We start from the raw sequence: 17,201 nt of genomic DNA, 5'->3' as shown, positions 1-17,201 counted from the left end.
AACAAAAAAGTGTGAAACAACTGAAATTATGTCTTATATTCTAGGTTCTTCAAAGTAGCCACCTTTTGCTTTGATGACTGCTTTGCACACTCTTGGCATTCTCTTGATGAGCTTCAAGAGGTAGTCACCGGGAATGGCCTTCCAAGAATCTTGAAGGAGTTCCCAGAGATGCTTAGCACTTGTTGGCCCTTTTGCCTTCACTCTGCGGTCCAGCTCACCCCAAACCATCTCGATTGGGTTCAGGTCTGGTGACTGTGGAGACCAGGTCAACTGGCGTAGCACCCCATCACTCTCCTTCTTGGTCAAATAGCCCTTATACAGAATGGAGGTGTGTTTGGGGTCATTGTCCTGTTGAAAAATAAATGATGGTCCAACTAAACGCAAACCGGATGGAATAGCATGCCGCTGCAAGATGCTGTGGTAGCCATGCTGGTCCAGTATGCCTTCAATTTTGAAAAAATCCCCAACAGTGTCACCAGCAAAGCACCCCCAACACCATCACACCTCCTCCTCCATGCTTCACAGTGGGAATCAGGCATGTAGAGTCCATCCGTTCACCTTTTCTGCGTCTCACAAAGACACGGTGGTTGGAACCAAAGATCTCAAATTTGGACTCATCAGACCAAAGCACAGATTTCTACTGGTTTAATGTCCATTCCTTGTGTTCTTTAGCCCAAACAAGTCTCTTCTGCTTGTTACCTGTCCTTAGCAGTGGTTTCCTAGCAGCTATTTTACCATGAAGGCCTGCTGCACAGTCTCCTCTTAACAGTTGTTGTAGAGATGTGTCTGCTGCTAAAACTCTCTGTGGCATTGACCTGGTCTCTAATCTGAGCTGCTGTTAACCTGTGATTTCTGAGGCTGGTGACTCGGATAAACTTATCCTCAGAAGCAGAGGTGACTCTTGGGCTTCCTTTCCTGGGGCGGTCCTCATGTGAGCCAGTTTCTTTGTAGCGCTTGATGGTTTTTGCCACTGCACTTGGGGACACTTTCAAAGTTTGCCAAATTTTTCAGACTGACTGACCTTCATTTCTTAAAGTAATGATGGCCACTCGTTTTTTTATACTTAGCTGCTTTTTTCTTCCCATAATACAAATTCTAAGTCTATTCAGTAGGACTATCAGCTGTGTATCCACCAGACTTCTGCACAACACAACTGATGGTCCTGTCAAATATAAAATACAGTCTGTATAGAGTCTTGTGCTTGGGTGCAAGGAAACACAGAAGACACAGGCTTGTTTAAGTAGTTCTTGTATTACTCTATACAAGTAAGGGTTAACACAGCTGCAGGCAGGAGACAAAACAGGCAGGAATAAACCTTAAGTCCATCTAGTCACAGAAACAGGTTAAAGGTTCTCTCTTTACTTCCCTTGCCAATATTGATGGTAAACTGAGGGATTCCTGAGTCCACACATGTCCAAGGATTTGAAGTAGAAGGTGGTTAGGATAAGCCCAAGTCTTCCAGGAGCAAGGTGACAGGTAAACTGCAGACTTGATTCTGAAGCACTGATTAAACAGCTGATGCTGCTTAACATGGCAAGTGGCAGAGAACAGCGCGGAAATATTGAAACTGAGAACTCTATGCTGGTTAAGGGCAAAGTAGATACAGCAGAACAGAAAGCAAAATGGCTGACAGGAACAACTAGGTTCTATTAAAAATAACAGCAGATATAGCAATTTGTCTAAAACCTTACAGGTCCCAACCCCATTTATAAGGCAAGAAATCCCACTTATTAAACCTGACAGGGCACACCTGTGAAGTGAAAACCATTCCTGGTGACTACCTCTTGAAGCTCATCAAGAGAATGCCAAGAGTGTGCAAAGCAGTCATCAAAGCAAAAGGTGGCTACTTTGAAGAACCTAGAATATAAGACATAATTTCAGTTGTTTCACACATTTTTGTTAAGTATATAATTCCACATATGTTAATTCATAGTTTTGATGCCTTCAGTGTGAATGTACAACTTTCATAGTCATAAAAATACAGAAAAAGTTTTAAATGAAAAGGTGTGTCCAAACTTTTGGTCTGTACTGTATATAAATGGTTTAGTTACCTTGAGGATATAAGCCAGGGGAACCCACCACACCCAAAGTTAATAAAGTACAAGGTGTCTGGAAAAAAAAAAACAACATTCTGCGATAACTAATATGTTGCCAAAAATTGTTTGACCACAATAACGCAATGCATGTCATATTTGGGCTTGGTCATTAAGGGGTTAAAATGGCTTCTTCCGACTATGCGTTCTCTGATGGCTAACAAGATGTGATTTTTTAATAAAACATTTCTCACATTCTGAACATGAATATGGCTTCTCTCCGGTGTGACGTCTCTCATGCTCAACAAGAACTGATTTGTAAAAAAAACATTTGCCACATTCTGAACATGAAAATGGCTTCTCTCCGGTGTGACTTCTCTCATGCTTAATAAGATGAGATTTGTTAGTAAAACATTTCTCACATTCTGAACATGAATATGGCTTCTCTCCGGTGTGACGTCTCTCATGGTCAACAAGAGCTGATTTGTAAGAAAAACATTTCCCACATTCTGAACATGAAAATGGCTTCTCTCCAGTGTGACGTCTCTCATGGTTAACCAGAACTGATTTGTAAGAAAAACGTTTGCCACATTCTGAACATGAAAATGGTTTCTCTCCAGTGTGAACAATCTCATGGCTAATAAGATGACCTTTCTCAGTAAAACATTTCCCACATTCTGAACATGAAAATGGCTTCTCTCCAGTGTGACATCTCTCATGGATAATAAGATGACATTTCTCAGTAAAACATTTCCCACATTCTGAACATGAAAATGGTTTCTCTCCTGTATGAATTCTTTGATGTGTAACAAGAGAGGATTTAGCTGTGAAACATTTCCAACATTCTGAACATGAATATGGCTTCTCTCCGGTGTGACATCTCTCATGGTTAACAAGAAATGATTTGTAAGAAAAACTTTTGCCACATTCTGAGCATGAAAATGGCTTCTCTCCTGTGTGAATTCTCTCATGTCTAACCAGTTGTGATTTATGAGTAAACCATTTCCCACATTCTGAGCATGAAAATGGCTTTTCTCCCGTGTGAATAATCTCATGTGCAACCAGTTGTGATTTATGAGTAAAACATTTCCCACATTCTGAACATGAAAATGGCTTCTCTCCGGTGTGAACAATCTCATGGCTAATAAGATTAGATTTATTATTAAAACATTTGCCACATTCTGAACATGAAAATGGTTTCTCTCCGGTGTGAAATCTCTCATGTATAATAAAATGAGATTTATGAGCAAAACATTTCCCACATTCTGAGCATGAAATTGTCTTCTTTCTTGTGGGCTCTCTTTTATTTTGCTTAAAATTCTGTGATGAATTAGGAGATAGTAATTTAAAAGGATCAGATGATAGTTCTTTGATATGAAGGGCTGAGGGTACATCTGAGATGTTGCTATGCTCTTCGCATGTATCTTGTGTGATGCTACAATCATCCATTTTAAAATCTAGAGATATCAGATGTCCTGCAGAGCTGTTGGTCCAATCATCTGCCAAGAACAAAATAAACGTAAAAATTACATTCATCTACATCTGAAACTTAAAAATGTACAAGAAAAGCAAAAGTATAAAATTCCATACAGATTGTAAGGTATATAGCAATGTTCTATTGAGGTATGTAGCAATCTTCTACATAAAGCCGAGACCCAGCAGTGAGAGCTAGGAGGGGAGCCTGCGCCGCTCCTGCCACTTTAACCCCCTAAATGCTGCTTTCGATACTGATCGCAGCATTGAGTTAGAATGCAAAGAGATGTGTCCCGGGTTGTCATGACGACATCTGGGTCACTAGGCTACAGCAAGCTCCAAAGACCATGGTAAGAGCAGGGTCTGTAGAGCTTGGGTCAGTGTATAACTGAAGCTGTGATGCACTGCAATGTATTATAACAGTGATCAGGGTTTATAAATTTAAAGTCGCATAGAGGGGCTAAGAGAAATTTATTTTAAAGGTAAAAAAAAATACAAAGTAAAAAAAATATACCTATAAATACATATTTAACCCCTTCATCCTGAAGCCTGTTTTCACCTTCCTGACCAGGCCATTTTTTTTTTCACTTTATGAGGTTATACCTCTGGAACGCTTCAACAGATCCTAGCGATTCTGAAAATGTTTTCTCATGGCAAATTGTACTTCATGATAGCGGTAAAATTTCTTCAATATGACTTGCATTTATTTGTGAAAAAAATAGGAAATTTGGCCAAACGTTTGAAAATGTATCAATTTTCAAACTTTAAATTCTTATGCCCTTAAATCAGAGTGGTGTCACACAAAATAGTTAATGAATACTATTTCCCACATGTCTACTTTACATCAGCACAAGTAAACAATTTTCTTTTGTTAGGAAGCTATAAGGGTTAAAAGTTGACTATCGATTTCTCATTTTTCCAACACCATTTTTTTTTTTCAGGGACCACATCATATTTGAAGTGACTTTGAAGGGTCTATATGACAGAAAATACCCAAAAGTGACACTATCCTAAAAACTGCACCCCTCAAGGTGCTCAAAACCACATTCAATAAGTTTATTAACCCTTGACATAATTCACAGGAACTAAAGCAATGTGGAAGGAAAAAATGAACATTTAACTTTTTAGTCATAAAAATTATCTTTTAGCCCCGATTTTTTTATTTTCACAATTGTAACAGGAGAAAATGGACCCCAAAAGTTGTTGTGCAATTTCTTCTGAGTACGCCGATACTACATATGTGGGGGAAAACCACTGTTAAGGTGCACGGCAGGGCTCATAAGGGAAGGAGAAAACCAGGTAATATTTAATGGGTAAATATTCAGAAAAAATACACCAAAGAGAACAAAAAACCCTATAAAATGTATCTTTTAATTTGTATAATTACTCTTAATTAAAATATCATTCATAAGAAAAAAAGTTCTAGAAAACACCTCCCAAGCCCTTTAGACAGGGGAGGGAATGTCAAAACGACAATTATAAAGCAGGGATTGAGTAGGGTATAGTGTCAATCCTATACTGACCCTAGTAGGTCCCTTATTTGCTGTAGTCCTACCTAGCAGCGAAGGTTGGAATCCTAAGTTAGATGCGGCACCCCAATCACAATGTCGGTAGTAGAAAATGTTTATATTGGGGCAGTCCCTCCAGCCTTTTAGTCTCAATAGCTATCCCTGACCATGGTAGTCAGTCATATATCACAAGGAAAATTGGCATGCAATTGCTTAGAGTGGGTCTAAGAGGCTAGATCACACAGTGATTATGATATAGTGATTATGATATAGTGATTATGATATTGTTTTGTTCTCTTTGGTGTATTTTCTCATAAGGGAAGGAGCATCGTCTGACTTTTTGAACGCAAAATTGACTGAAATTGAGATTTGACGTCATGTTGCGTTCGAAGATCCCCTGATGTGCTTAAACAGAGGAAATTTTTTTAATGTAAAATTTCCTGTAATCATTAGCTGACGTCATGTTCCATTTGGAGAGACCATGATGTGCCTAAACAGTGGAAATCCCCCCACAAGGGACCCCATTTTGGAAACTAGACCCCTCAAGGAACCTATCTAGATGTGTGGTGAGGACTTTGAAACCACAGGTGCTTCTCAAAAGTTTATAACGTAGAGCAGTGAAAAAAACAAACAAAAAAAAATTGGGGCTAAAAGATCATTTTTGTGGAAAAGAGGTGATTTTTTTTATTTTAAAAAAGGGTTACAGGAGAAAATGGATCACAAAAGTTGTTGTGCAATTGCTCCTGAGTTCACAGATACCCCATATGTGAGGGAAAACCACTGTTTGGGCACACGGCAGGACTCAGAAGGGAAGGAGCACGGTCTGACTTTTTGAACACAAAATTGGCTGGAATAGAGATCGCTCACTATGTCGCGTTCGAAGAACCCCTGATGTACCTAAACCGTGGAAACCTCCCACAAGTGATCCCATTTTGGAAACTTGACCCCTCAAGGAACCTATCTAGATGTGTGGTGAGTACTTTGAACCCAGAGGTGCTTCTCAAGATGTTTACAACGCAGAGCAGTCAAAATAAAAAAGAAATCATGTTTTTTCCACAAAAATTATCTCTTAGCCCCAATTTTTTTATTTTAACAAGGGTAACAGGAGAAAATGGACTACAACAGTTGTGCACTCTGTTGAGTACGCAGATACCCTGTATGTGAGGGAAAACCACTGTTTGGGCGCACTTCAGGGCTCGGAAGCGAAGATGTGACCTTTTGGAATGCAGACTGTGAAGGAATGGTCTGCGGGCGTCACGTTGCATTTGCAGAGCCCATGATATGCCTAAACAGTGGAAATTCCCCACAACTGACCCCATTTTGGAAACTACACCACTGAAGTAATTGATCTAGAGGCATAGTTTTATGGTAATGATTATAATGCTTTTCTTTTTACTGGAGTATGAATTTATAATGTGGTGTCATGTGTAAGTTGTGCGGAGTACATCAGATTATAAAAGTGTGTTGTGTCAACAGGGTAAAAATAATTTTAATTAATTTGTGGATGTGTGGTACTCTTGGAAGCAATCCTTCATGCAAAGGCCAGGTTTCACAATGGTAAATTGTGTCCTTTCGGATTCCCTTCTTGGAGCATACTCTGCACCGTTTTTGTGATCTTCCTTTCTTTGCTGTTTGGGGAATCTTTCCTGGAAAATGTTGGACAATACGGGCACTATCAGTTTCAGAAGCACTGTAACTCTCACCTCCCACTCTGTGGGTGATATCCTCTGCCTGCTTAGGAAGTCTGCCACCTGACTCTGGGACCCCTCTAGGTGAACCTCTGAAAAAGACAGAACTGTTTTCTCCACCCGCCTAAAGATTCTACCTGTAAGATGCTGCAGAGAGGGATGTCTTGGGCCTCCCTTATGGCCACAGTCGTGTTGTCCTACAGGATTCTTACATGCCTGTTTTTGGCTACGGACTGGACCTGGAGCAGAACTTCCCATACCGCGTGCAGTTCTCTGTAATTTGAGGACCTAGCTCAGACTTCTGGAGTCCATGTTCTCTGGAAGAATCTTCCTTCCACATGACCATTCCAGTCTAGTTGACTCGCATCGATGGTATTCACCAGGCACGGGAAAAGAACGCAGGGGACTCCGATCTGAAGGTTTTCTGGAATGGTCCACCAGAGTAGAGATCTTGTCACTGAGGAGGAGAGGGGCATTATGGTATCCAGGGATAGCTGGCGTCTGTCCCAGGCAGATAAAATGGCCTCCTGGAGTCCCCTGGAGTGGAATTGAATCCACCAAACACAGGGGATACAGGACGTCATCAGTCCCAGGATCCTCATCACCTCTCTAATGGAATAACGGCTCTCTGAAAACTGACGGATCCTGCCCCATATTGAGGCTTGCTTCTCTGCTGGTAAAAAGTATGTTCATAGGTGAGAGTCTAGGAGAACTCCAGGAAATTTTTCCTGGATTCTGGAGAGGGAACCAACTTCCTCCAATTTATCACCCAGCCTAGGTCTTGAAGCATGCGGACTGAGGTTTGACAATGCTGCATAAGCTCTTCTCTGGAGCTGGCTATGATAAGGAAGCCGTCCAGCTAGGGAACTATGATGATGATGATATCCACCTTCCTTAGAAAGGCTACCAACTCTATCACTAGCTGTTTGGACACTCTGGGCACTGAAGCTAGACCGAATGGAAGGCAACGGAACTGGTAGTGAAGTTCCTGCCCTTGGACCCTCAGACCGAACATTAAATACTGTTGAGAAGAAGCATGGAAGGGAACTGACAGTACGCATTCTTTAGATCCAGGGTACACATTACCGTGTCTTTGTTTATCAGGGGGACTGTGGACCTGATTAATTCCATCTTGAATTTTTTTGTGCCTGACAGCGGTTTAGGGGTTTCAGCGTTAATATTGTGTGACTTTCTCCTGAGGGTTTTTTGACAAAGAGACTAGAGTAGTGGCCTCTGAACCTTTCTTCCTCAGGAACCGGAACTATCGCTCTGATCTTTAGAAAAACCTGAACATCGGATCACATGGGGGAGCGGAAAACTGGAGATGGGAATTTGTTAGAATGAACCTTCTTGGTGGGGTCTGGGTAAACTCTATCCTGTAACCTGAAGAGATTATCCCTAATACCCACTGATTTTCCAACATCTCTTGCCAACTTTCCAAGTACGATCTTTGTCGTCCCCCAACTCTCACAGCGTCATTGTTTTCCTGACCCTGAACCAAAAGATAGAGCCCTTACCACTACCTCTTTGGGGTAGCTCCACCTGCACAACTTTTCCTTCCCTTTGTAGCTTGACCTCCGGGAGGGTTGGGGTCTACGAAAGGGCTGGTACTTTTTTGGCTTATCCTCTGGGAACCCCATCTTTTTGTCAAGATGCCTTCTCTAGAATATCATCTAGAACAGATGTCATCAACCTTTCTGACCTTGAGAGCCACATTTAGCTATGAAAGAGGGTCGTGAGCCACATTAAGCTCTGAGAGAGGGTCACAAGCCACAACCAGCTCCTTCCACACTCACAGTAGTGACAGTATAACGACATCCAAAGCTTTTCCACTGAAATCACACCAAGGCAGTATGCCAAGCTCCACGGTTTCCTATCTCACCCCAATTCAGATCTGCTCTTCTGTGCAGGGCTACACACAAGTCACCAACTAGAGATCTGCTCTTATTAACTATTTACTAATCTTGGTGCTAATGCACCAAGCTGACAGGCAGCCGTGAGCCACACATCACGAACTCGCGAGCCACATGTGGCTCCCAAGCTACAGGTTGGGGACCCCTGATCTAGAATCAGGCCAAATACTCTGGCACCCGAGCAGAGAATGAAAAACAGCTTTTTTTAGATTGTGTATCCCCTGTCCATGTTTTTAACCGCATAGCCTGCCGGACAACATTTGATAAGGCTCCGTTCCTGGCCGCGAATCTGACGGACTCCGCAGATACGTCTTTTAACCATTCAGACAGGTCCTGACAAAACTGACTCCTAAGGACGGGGTCATTCCACTGGGTGTCAGTGGCCCATCTACGGAATTCTGAACAAAATTCCTCCGCCGGTTGGTCTCCCTGCTGGATCTTATATAGTTAAGATTCCGAGACTCGGTCTGGGTTATCATAAACAAGGCAAAGAGCCCTGAAAAATCCATCCACAAACTGGAGTGACTATGAGTCGGATTGGAATGAGAAGGCCCAGGATTGAGGGTCTCCTTGAAGGAGCTTACAGGCTTACCAGAATGCAATAAATTCACAGCTGTGCTCTGCTTTTACTTTACGGCCGGCGCTCACAGTCAGTGCGGGAACGTGACAGACACCGGAATGTGAGTATGTACTGTTTTTTTTTTTGTTACATTTACAATGGTAACCACGGTAAACATTGGGTTACTAAGCGCGGCCTTACGCTTAGTAACCCGATGTTTACCCTGGTTACAAGCGAACACATCGCTGGATCGGTGTCACAAACACCGATCCAGCGATGACAGCGACGAAATAAAGTTCTGGACTTCTAGCTCCGACCAGCGATGTCACAGCAGGATTCTGATCGCTGCTGCATGTCAAACACAATGAGATCCCTATCCAGGACGCTGCAACATCATGGATCGCTGTCGTTCTCATTGTAAAGTTGCTCAGTGTGGCGGTACCTTTAGACCGTAGGTCTGATAGCTCAAACCCTGCAGATGTCTCACAAGGTTGACGACGGGTTCCATGTCAAGATCCAAAAAAGTGGGGCCAGTGAAAATGTCACACTGTGACAGTACATGATTAGGGAACGGGGGCCCTGAACCGTCCCTAGGGCTGGAGACCTACCTATCCCTGTTGCCAAAGTTACCTCTAAAGGTGAGGAGGTTTGGGCCACCAGCCTTACTGTTCTCCCGTAATACCCTAAGCTGTCCCCTGACCCAGGAGGCTTGGGACAGAAATGTTGGTGTATAAACACATAACACAAACTGGCATAACAAAAAGCAACTTACAAATAGAACACTTGCCAAAGGTATAAAGGAATGCACGAAAGGATAGAAATGTACAAACCAAATGGGAATAGAATAATAAAGAAAGCGTACACCCAAAACAGCATATGACAATCTCCAGCAGCAACAACGAACTCCAACTTCAGCACAGCAACTCCAAGTCCATGAAATCAGGAAGTAAACTTTCATTGGCGAGGATGATAAGGTCTGGAGAGATTTTGTGGTGCATTTTCTCCTTTTACCCATGTGAAAATAAAAATTTTGGGCTAATGTAACATTTTTGTGGGATAAGTAGAAATTTCTTTTTTCCTTCCACATTGCATTAATTCCTGGGACGCACCTTAAGAGTTAATAAATTTCTCAAATGTGGTTTTGAACACTTTGAGAGGTGCCGTTTGTAGAAAGGTGGAACTTTTGCTTATTTTCTGACAAATAGGCCTCTCAGTCATTTTAACCCCTTCATGACCCAGACTATTTTGACCTTAATGACCTGGCCATTTTTTGCAATTCTGACCAGTGTCCCTTTATGAGGTAATAACTCAGGAACGCTTCAACGGATCCAGAGGAGCATTGCATGGCGAATAAGCCTCCTTACCTTGACAAGCCAGCTTGGTATGTCACTCTCCATAAGGAGAAACGTTACCCCTTAGACCCCAGTCCAGAGCCTCTCACCTAGCCAAATCAGTTCTCATGCTTCGCATTGACGAGGGCCAACAGCCCGAAACACCGTGTCTGCGAATTGAGATACTGATTTGGCTTTTATCCTGTCATATTGCACGACTCGTTAAAGGGTTGATTGTGACTTGTAGGATCGCTACTTCCAACAGGTGGCGCTATAGAGTTAGGTCCTCTTTTTCTCAGAAGAGGCAATATGCTATGCATATTCAACGGATCCTAGCGATTCTGAGATTGTTTTTTTCATGACATATTGGGTTTCATGTTAGTAGTAAATTAAGGTCGATAATTTTTGCGTTTATTTGTGAAAAATTCGGAAATTTGGCAAACATGTTGAAAATTTCACAATTTTCAAATTTTTATTCTGTTAAACCAGAGAGTTATGTACCCCAAAATAGTTAATAAACAACATTACCCACATGTCTACTTTACATCAGCACAATTTTGGAAACACATTTTTTTTTTTTGCTAGGAAGTTATAAGGGTTAAAATTTGACCAGCGATTTCTACTTTTTACAACAAAATTTACAAAACCATTTTTTTTTTAGGGACCACCTCACATTTGAAGTTAGTTTGCGGGGTCTATATGGCTGAAAATACCCAAAAGTGACAACATTCTAAAAACTGCACCCCTCAAGGTGCTCAAACCATATTCAAGAAGTTTATTAACCCTTCAGGTGCTTCACAGCAGCAGAAGCAACATGGAAAGAAAAAATGAACATTTCACTTTTTAGTCACAAAAATGATCTTTTAGCAACAATTTTTTTTTTTTATTTTCCCAAGGGTAAACGGAGAAACTGGACCGTGAAAGCTATTGTACAATTTGTTCTGAGTACAACAATACCCCATATGTGGGGGGGAAAGACTGTTTGGGCGCACGACAGGGATCAGAAGGGAAGGAGCGCCATTTGACATTTTGAATGAAAAATTGGCTCCAATCTTTAGCGGACACACGTCGCTTTTGGAGAGCCCTGTGTGCCTAAACATTGGAGCTCCCCCACAAGAGACCCCATTTTGGAAACTAGACCTCCCAAGGAACTAATCTAGATGTGCGATGAGCACTTTGATCCCCCATGTGCTATACAGAAGTTTATAACGCAGAGCCGTGAAAATAAAAAATCATTTTTCTTCCCTCAAAAATTATTTTTTAGCCCTCAATTTTTTATTTTCACAAGAGTAACAGGAGAAATTGGACCCCAAAAATTGTCCAGTTTGTCCTGAGTATGCTGATACCCCATATGTGGGGGGAAACCACTGTTTGGGCACATGTCAGGGCTCGGAAGGGAAGTAGTGACGTTTTGGAATGAACACTTTGATGGAATGGTCTGCGGACGTCATGTTACGTTTGCAGAGCCCCTGATGTGCCTAAACAGTAGAAACCCCCCACAAGTGACCCCATTTTGGAAACTACACTCCCCCAAGGTACTTATCTAGATGTGTGGTGAGAACTTTGAACCCCCAAGTGCTTCACATAAGTTTACAACGCAGAGCCATGAAAGTAAAAAATCATGTTTTTTTCCACAAAAAATAAGTTTTTAGCCCCCATTTTTTATTTTCCAAGGGTAATAGGAGAAATTAGACCCCCAAAGTTGTTGTGCAATTTTTCCTGAGTACGCTTGTGCCCCATATGTTTGGGTAAACCACTGTTTGGGCGCACGTCGGGGCTCGGAAGGGAGGGAGCACCATTTGACTTTTTGAACGCAAGATTGGCTGGAATCAAGTGGCACCATGTCGCGTTTGGAGACCCCTGATGTGCCTAAACAGTGGAAACCCCTCAATTCTAACTCCAACACTAACCCAAACACACCCCTACCCTAATGCCAACTCTAGCCATAACCCTAATCCCAACCATAACCCTAACCACAAGCCTAACCCTAACCCCAACACACCCCTAACCTTAATCTTAACCCTATTTCCAATCTTAACCCTATTTCCAACCCTAACCCTAATTCCAACCCTAACCCTAATTCCAAACCTAACCCTAATTCCAACCCTAACCCTAAGGCTGTGTGCCCACGTTGCGGATTCGTGTGAGGATTTTTCCGCACAGTTTTTTAAAAATCAGCAGGTAAAATGCACTGCGTTTTACCTGCGGATTTACCGCTGATTTCTAGTTTTTTTTGTGCGGATTTCACCTGCGGATTCCTATTGAAGAACAGGTGTAAAACGCTGTGGAATCTGCACAAAGAATTGACATGCTGCGGAAAATACAATGCAGCGTTTCCGCGTGGTATTTCCGCACCATGGGCACAGCGGATTTGGTTTTCCATAGGTTTACATGGTACTGTAAAAGTGATGGAAAACTGATACGAATCTGCAGCGGCCAATCTGCTGCGGATCCGCAGCCAAATCTGCACCGTGTGCAAATAGCCTAATTCTAACTTTAATTCGGGGGCGGTGGATCGGTGGCAGATCGCGGACTCCAGCCATGGCCGATGATATTGCAGCATCAGCCATGGCTGGATTGTAATAGTTCACCAATTTTCATTGGTGAAATATTGCGATTGCTCTGATTGAAAGTGAAACATCACTTTCAACAGCCAATCAGAGCGATCGTAGCCACGGGGGGGGGGCCGAGCCCTGCAGGTCGGGTGAAATCACAGTTAAGCCTTTCACCGGACCTGCAGGAGCGCGATACGACCATGATGCATATGCTGCGTCACAGATCGGATTGGCACAGGTTTTCATGACGCATACGCTTCGTCAAAGGTCAGGAAGGGGTTAACTGTGATATGTTGCCTAAAAAAGACATAAAAATTCAAAGCTTGAAAATTGCTAAATTTTCGCCAAATTTCCGATATTTTCACAAATAAACACAAGTCATATCGAACAAATGTGTTATGATCTGGTGGCCTAGGAGCAGCATGAGACGTACTCTGGAGAAGGTGGTACCTGTACTGACCGCGGACCCTGAACTTAATACCGCCACTAGAAGTAGCCGTGGGATGTTCCTGACACTCCCTAGACACCTCGTCACAGCCGGAGGACTAAATACCCCTAGAGAAAGAAACAGAAAAACTATCTTGCCTCAGAGAAAATCCCCAAAGGATAGATAGCCCCCAACAAATATTGACGGTGAGAGGAGAGGAAATTAACATACACAGACTGAAATCAGGATTTAGCAAAGGAGGCCGGTCTAGCTAAATAGAAAGGATAGGACAGAGTACTATGCGGTCAGTAATAAAACACTAGAAAATATCCACCACAGAAAATACAAAATCTCCACATCTAACTAAAGATATAGAGGGTATATCTGCATCTCCAGAGATACCAGCTTGGATGAGCAAGTCCTTATACAGACCAAGCTGGACAAGACAAGAAATGCACTGAACTATAAGGCCCACAGCATGTGGACTGCAAAAACAAAGCCAGAACTTATCTTTGTAGAAATGAACTGCAAAGCAGGAGAGACCAGGCAGAGATGTGAATCCTCCAAGAACAATGGACAACTGGCAGTGACTAAAGGGTCAAACAAAACTAAATAGCCCAGTGGATTGCATTAAGTGGACCCACCTGATGACATGCTGTGATTGAAGACAGCAGCGCTACCACTTATAACCACCGGAGGGAGCCCAAGAGCAGAATTCACAACACAAATGTTACCACTATCCTGAAGTACAATATGTCACAAAAAAAATATCATAATCACTGGGATCCGTTGAAGCGTTTCATAGCCATTATGAAGTGACACTGGTCGGATTTGAAAAAATTGACCTGGTCAGGAAGGTGAAAACGTCTTCGGGGTGAAAGGGTTTTTAGCTTATTAAATTGTCAATTACATGAAGTCATCATTGCACAAAGAATCAAATTTTCTTACGTTCATTTCTGATCATTGTCTACTACAAAAATCAAATGTTAACAAAAAACATTCGTCATCGATAGCATATTTTATACGAGCATAAAAATGTTCACTGTCGGCAGCGCATCCCTCGTATAAATATAAAATGTTCAGCAATAATAAAAAATGAATGAGAGAGGGGAAACAAACTCATCTCTATATCAAAATGAAAGCCAATGAGCCTCAATTAACTTCCTATGTCAATCAGTTGTATTCTCCTTGAAGCCACTACCTTTTCACTTTCAGGTGAAGCAGTGGGCTGTAACATTCACCTCTTTCTGAGCAGTTACAGCTCCCTGCACCACCTCAATGACTGGAAGTGAGCGGCTAAAGAGAAAACATTACTTAATTTTCTCCCTGCAGCCACTCTTCCAGTAAAACTGCTTTAAATGCTATTTACCATCAGATTACCATTATGACTGCAGGTGAATATTTATTTTGTAGCTGACAGTTACTTTTTAAGGGTCCATTTAGACATGCAGATATTGGATTGTGATGAACACTGATTGATAATATGGGAGCATGTTTCTTCTCTCTCCCCATAGAGCACAGATGAATACTTAGTCAAACATTCATGTCTACGGAGGATTCGGGAGAGGCAGCAACCTCGGGTATAATTGTGGGTTTATGGTAACATCACTAATTATATGTCTATGTCTGTGGCCTGGACTGTTCTTGAGTAATGAATAATTGAGTTCTATATATATAAAATTGGGTTCCCTGTAGAATGTAAGCCCACAAGGGCAGGGTCCTTGCCCCTCTGTATCAGTCTGTAATTGTTAGTTTTCTTACTGTCAGTGATATCTGCAATTTGTATGTAACCCCCTTCTCATGTACAGCACCATGGAATCAATGGTGCTATATAAATAATCTATAATATAACGCTGGGAGCGTCACTCTGTCCGAAGCCTTTATAGACTGCGCAAGCGCCGGCGCAGTCTGGACCGCACAGAGAGACGCTCCCAGGAGATCGCGGTATGCGTAAACACTGAACGCACACCGCGATCTCCAACGGAGCAGGAGGGACGCGCCAGGAGGGTAAGTATCAGCTATATTCACCTGTCCCCCCCGTTCCAGCGCTGCGTGCCGCTCTGTGTTCCGGGTCCTCTGCCCGTGACGTTCACAGTTCAGAGGGCGCGATGACGCGCTTAATGCGCGCCGCCCTCTGACTGAACAGTCACAGCCAGAGGAGCTGGAACACGGAGTGACACGCAGCGCTGGAACGGGGGAGATAGGTGAATATAGCAAGTGTTGGGGGCCTGTGCTAGCGGCGATACCGGCACCTGACCCCCCACAGCGCGCCGGTATCCCCGCCTGTTCAGGCCCCCGGCACTCAACGCCCAGCACAGCCGCCCGCACTCTCAGCACCACCCCGCACAGCCGCCCGCACTCACCACAGCCACGCACAGCCATCCGCACTCACCACAACCACGCACAGCCGCCCGCACTCACCACAGCCACGCACAGCCGCCCGCACTCACCACAGCCGTCCGCACTCACCACAGCCACGCACAGCCGCCCGCACTCACCACAGCCACGCACAGCCGCCCGCACTCACCACAGTCACGCACAGCCGCCGGCACTCAGCACAGCCACGCACAGCCGCCCGCACTCAGCACCGCCACGCACAGCCGCCCGCACTCAGCACCGCCACGCACAGCCGCCCGCACTCAGCACCGCCACGCACAGCCGCCCGCACTCAGCACCGCCACGCACTCAGCCCGCACTCAGCACCGCCACGCACAGCCGTCCGCACTCACCACAGCCGCCCGCACTCAGCACCGCCACGCACAGCCGCCCGCACTCAGCACCGCCACGCACAGCCGCCCGCACTCAGCACCGCCACGCACAGCCGCCCGCACTCAGCACAGCCGCCCGCACTCAGCACAGCCGCCCGCACTCAGCACAGCCGCCCGCACTCAGCACAGCCGCCCGCACTCAGCACCGCCGCCCGCACTCAGCACCGCCGCGCACAGCCGCCCGCACTCAGCACCGCCACGCACAGCCGCCCGCACTCAGCACCGCCACGCACAGCCGCCCGCACTCAGCACAGCCGCCCGCACTCGGCACCGCAACGCACAGCCGCCCGCACTCAGCACCGCCACGCACAGCCACCCGCACTCAGCACCGCCACGCACAGCCGCCCGCACTCAGCACCGCCACGCACAGCCGCCCGCACTCAGCACCGCCACGCACAGCCGCCCGCACTCAGCACCGCCACGCACAGCCGCCCGCACTCAGCACCGCCACGCACAGCCGCCCGCACTCAGCACCGCCACGCACAGCCGCCCGCACTCAGCACCGCCACGCACAGCCGCCCGCACTCAGCACAGCTGCACTCGGGCAGTAGAGCCGGAGAGAGAAAGATGGGGGCAACATATGGCAGAATGGAAACAGGAACAGGCAGAATGGGTGCAGCACATTACAACAGAATGGGGGCGCGGGATGGGAGCAGCACATGACAGAATGATTGCGCACGATGGGAGCAGCACATGACAGAATGGGGGCACAGGATGGGAGCAGCACATGACAGAATGGGGGCACAGGATGGGAGCAGCACATGACAGAATGGGGGCACAGGATGGGAGCAGCACATGACAGAATGGGGGCGCACACATGACAGGATGGGGGTGCAGGATGGGAGCAGCACATGACAGAATGGGGGCACAGGATGGGAGCAGCACATGACAGAATGGGGGGTGTAGGATGGAGCAGCATATGGCAGGATGGGAGCACATGACAGGA

General features: G+C 44.8%; 1 protein-coding gene across 6 annotated transcripts in view; it reads right to left on the bottom strand.

Moving 5' to 3' along the window:
• Positions 1 to 431: 431 nt before the first annotated feature.
• LOC143785573 (uncharacterized) overlaps positions 432 to 17,201 on the bottom strand; it is a 173,987-nt gene continuing 157,217 nt past the window's right edge. For 3 of the 6 annotated variants that reach the window (XM_077274553.1, XM_077274552.1, XM_077274554.1), the window contains one exon: positions 432 to 3,532. In XM_077274553.1, the coding sequence (XP_077130668.1) occupies positions 2,214 to 3,482 (1,269 nt within the window). In that variant the 5' untranslated portion in view covers positions 3,483 to 3,532 and the 3' untranslated portion in view covers positions 432 to 2,213. Of the gene's footprint in view, positions 3,533 to 14,127; positions 14,132 to 17,201 lie in introns of all 6 variants that reach the window. The other 3 variants (XM_077274550.1, XM_077274551.1, XM_077274555.1) reach the window with 2 other exon arrangements.

The sequence above is a fragment of the Ranitomeya variabilis genome, chromosome 7, assembly GCF_051348905.1.
Source record: "Ranitomeya variabilis isolate aRanVar5 chromosome 7, aRanVar5.hap1, whole genome shotgun sequence".
Lineage (NCBI taxonomy): Eukaryota > Metazoa > Chordata > Amphibia > Anura > Dendrobatidae > Ranitomeya > Ranitomeya variabilis.
The sequence above is the reverse complement of the archived record's forward strand: the minus strand, read 5'-3'. Positions and strand labels throughout refer to the sequence as shown.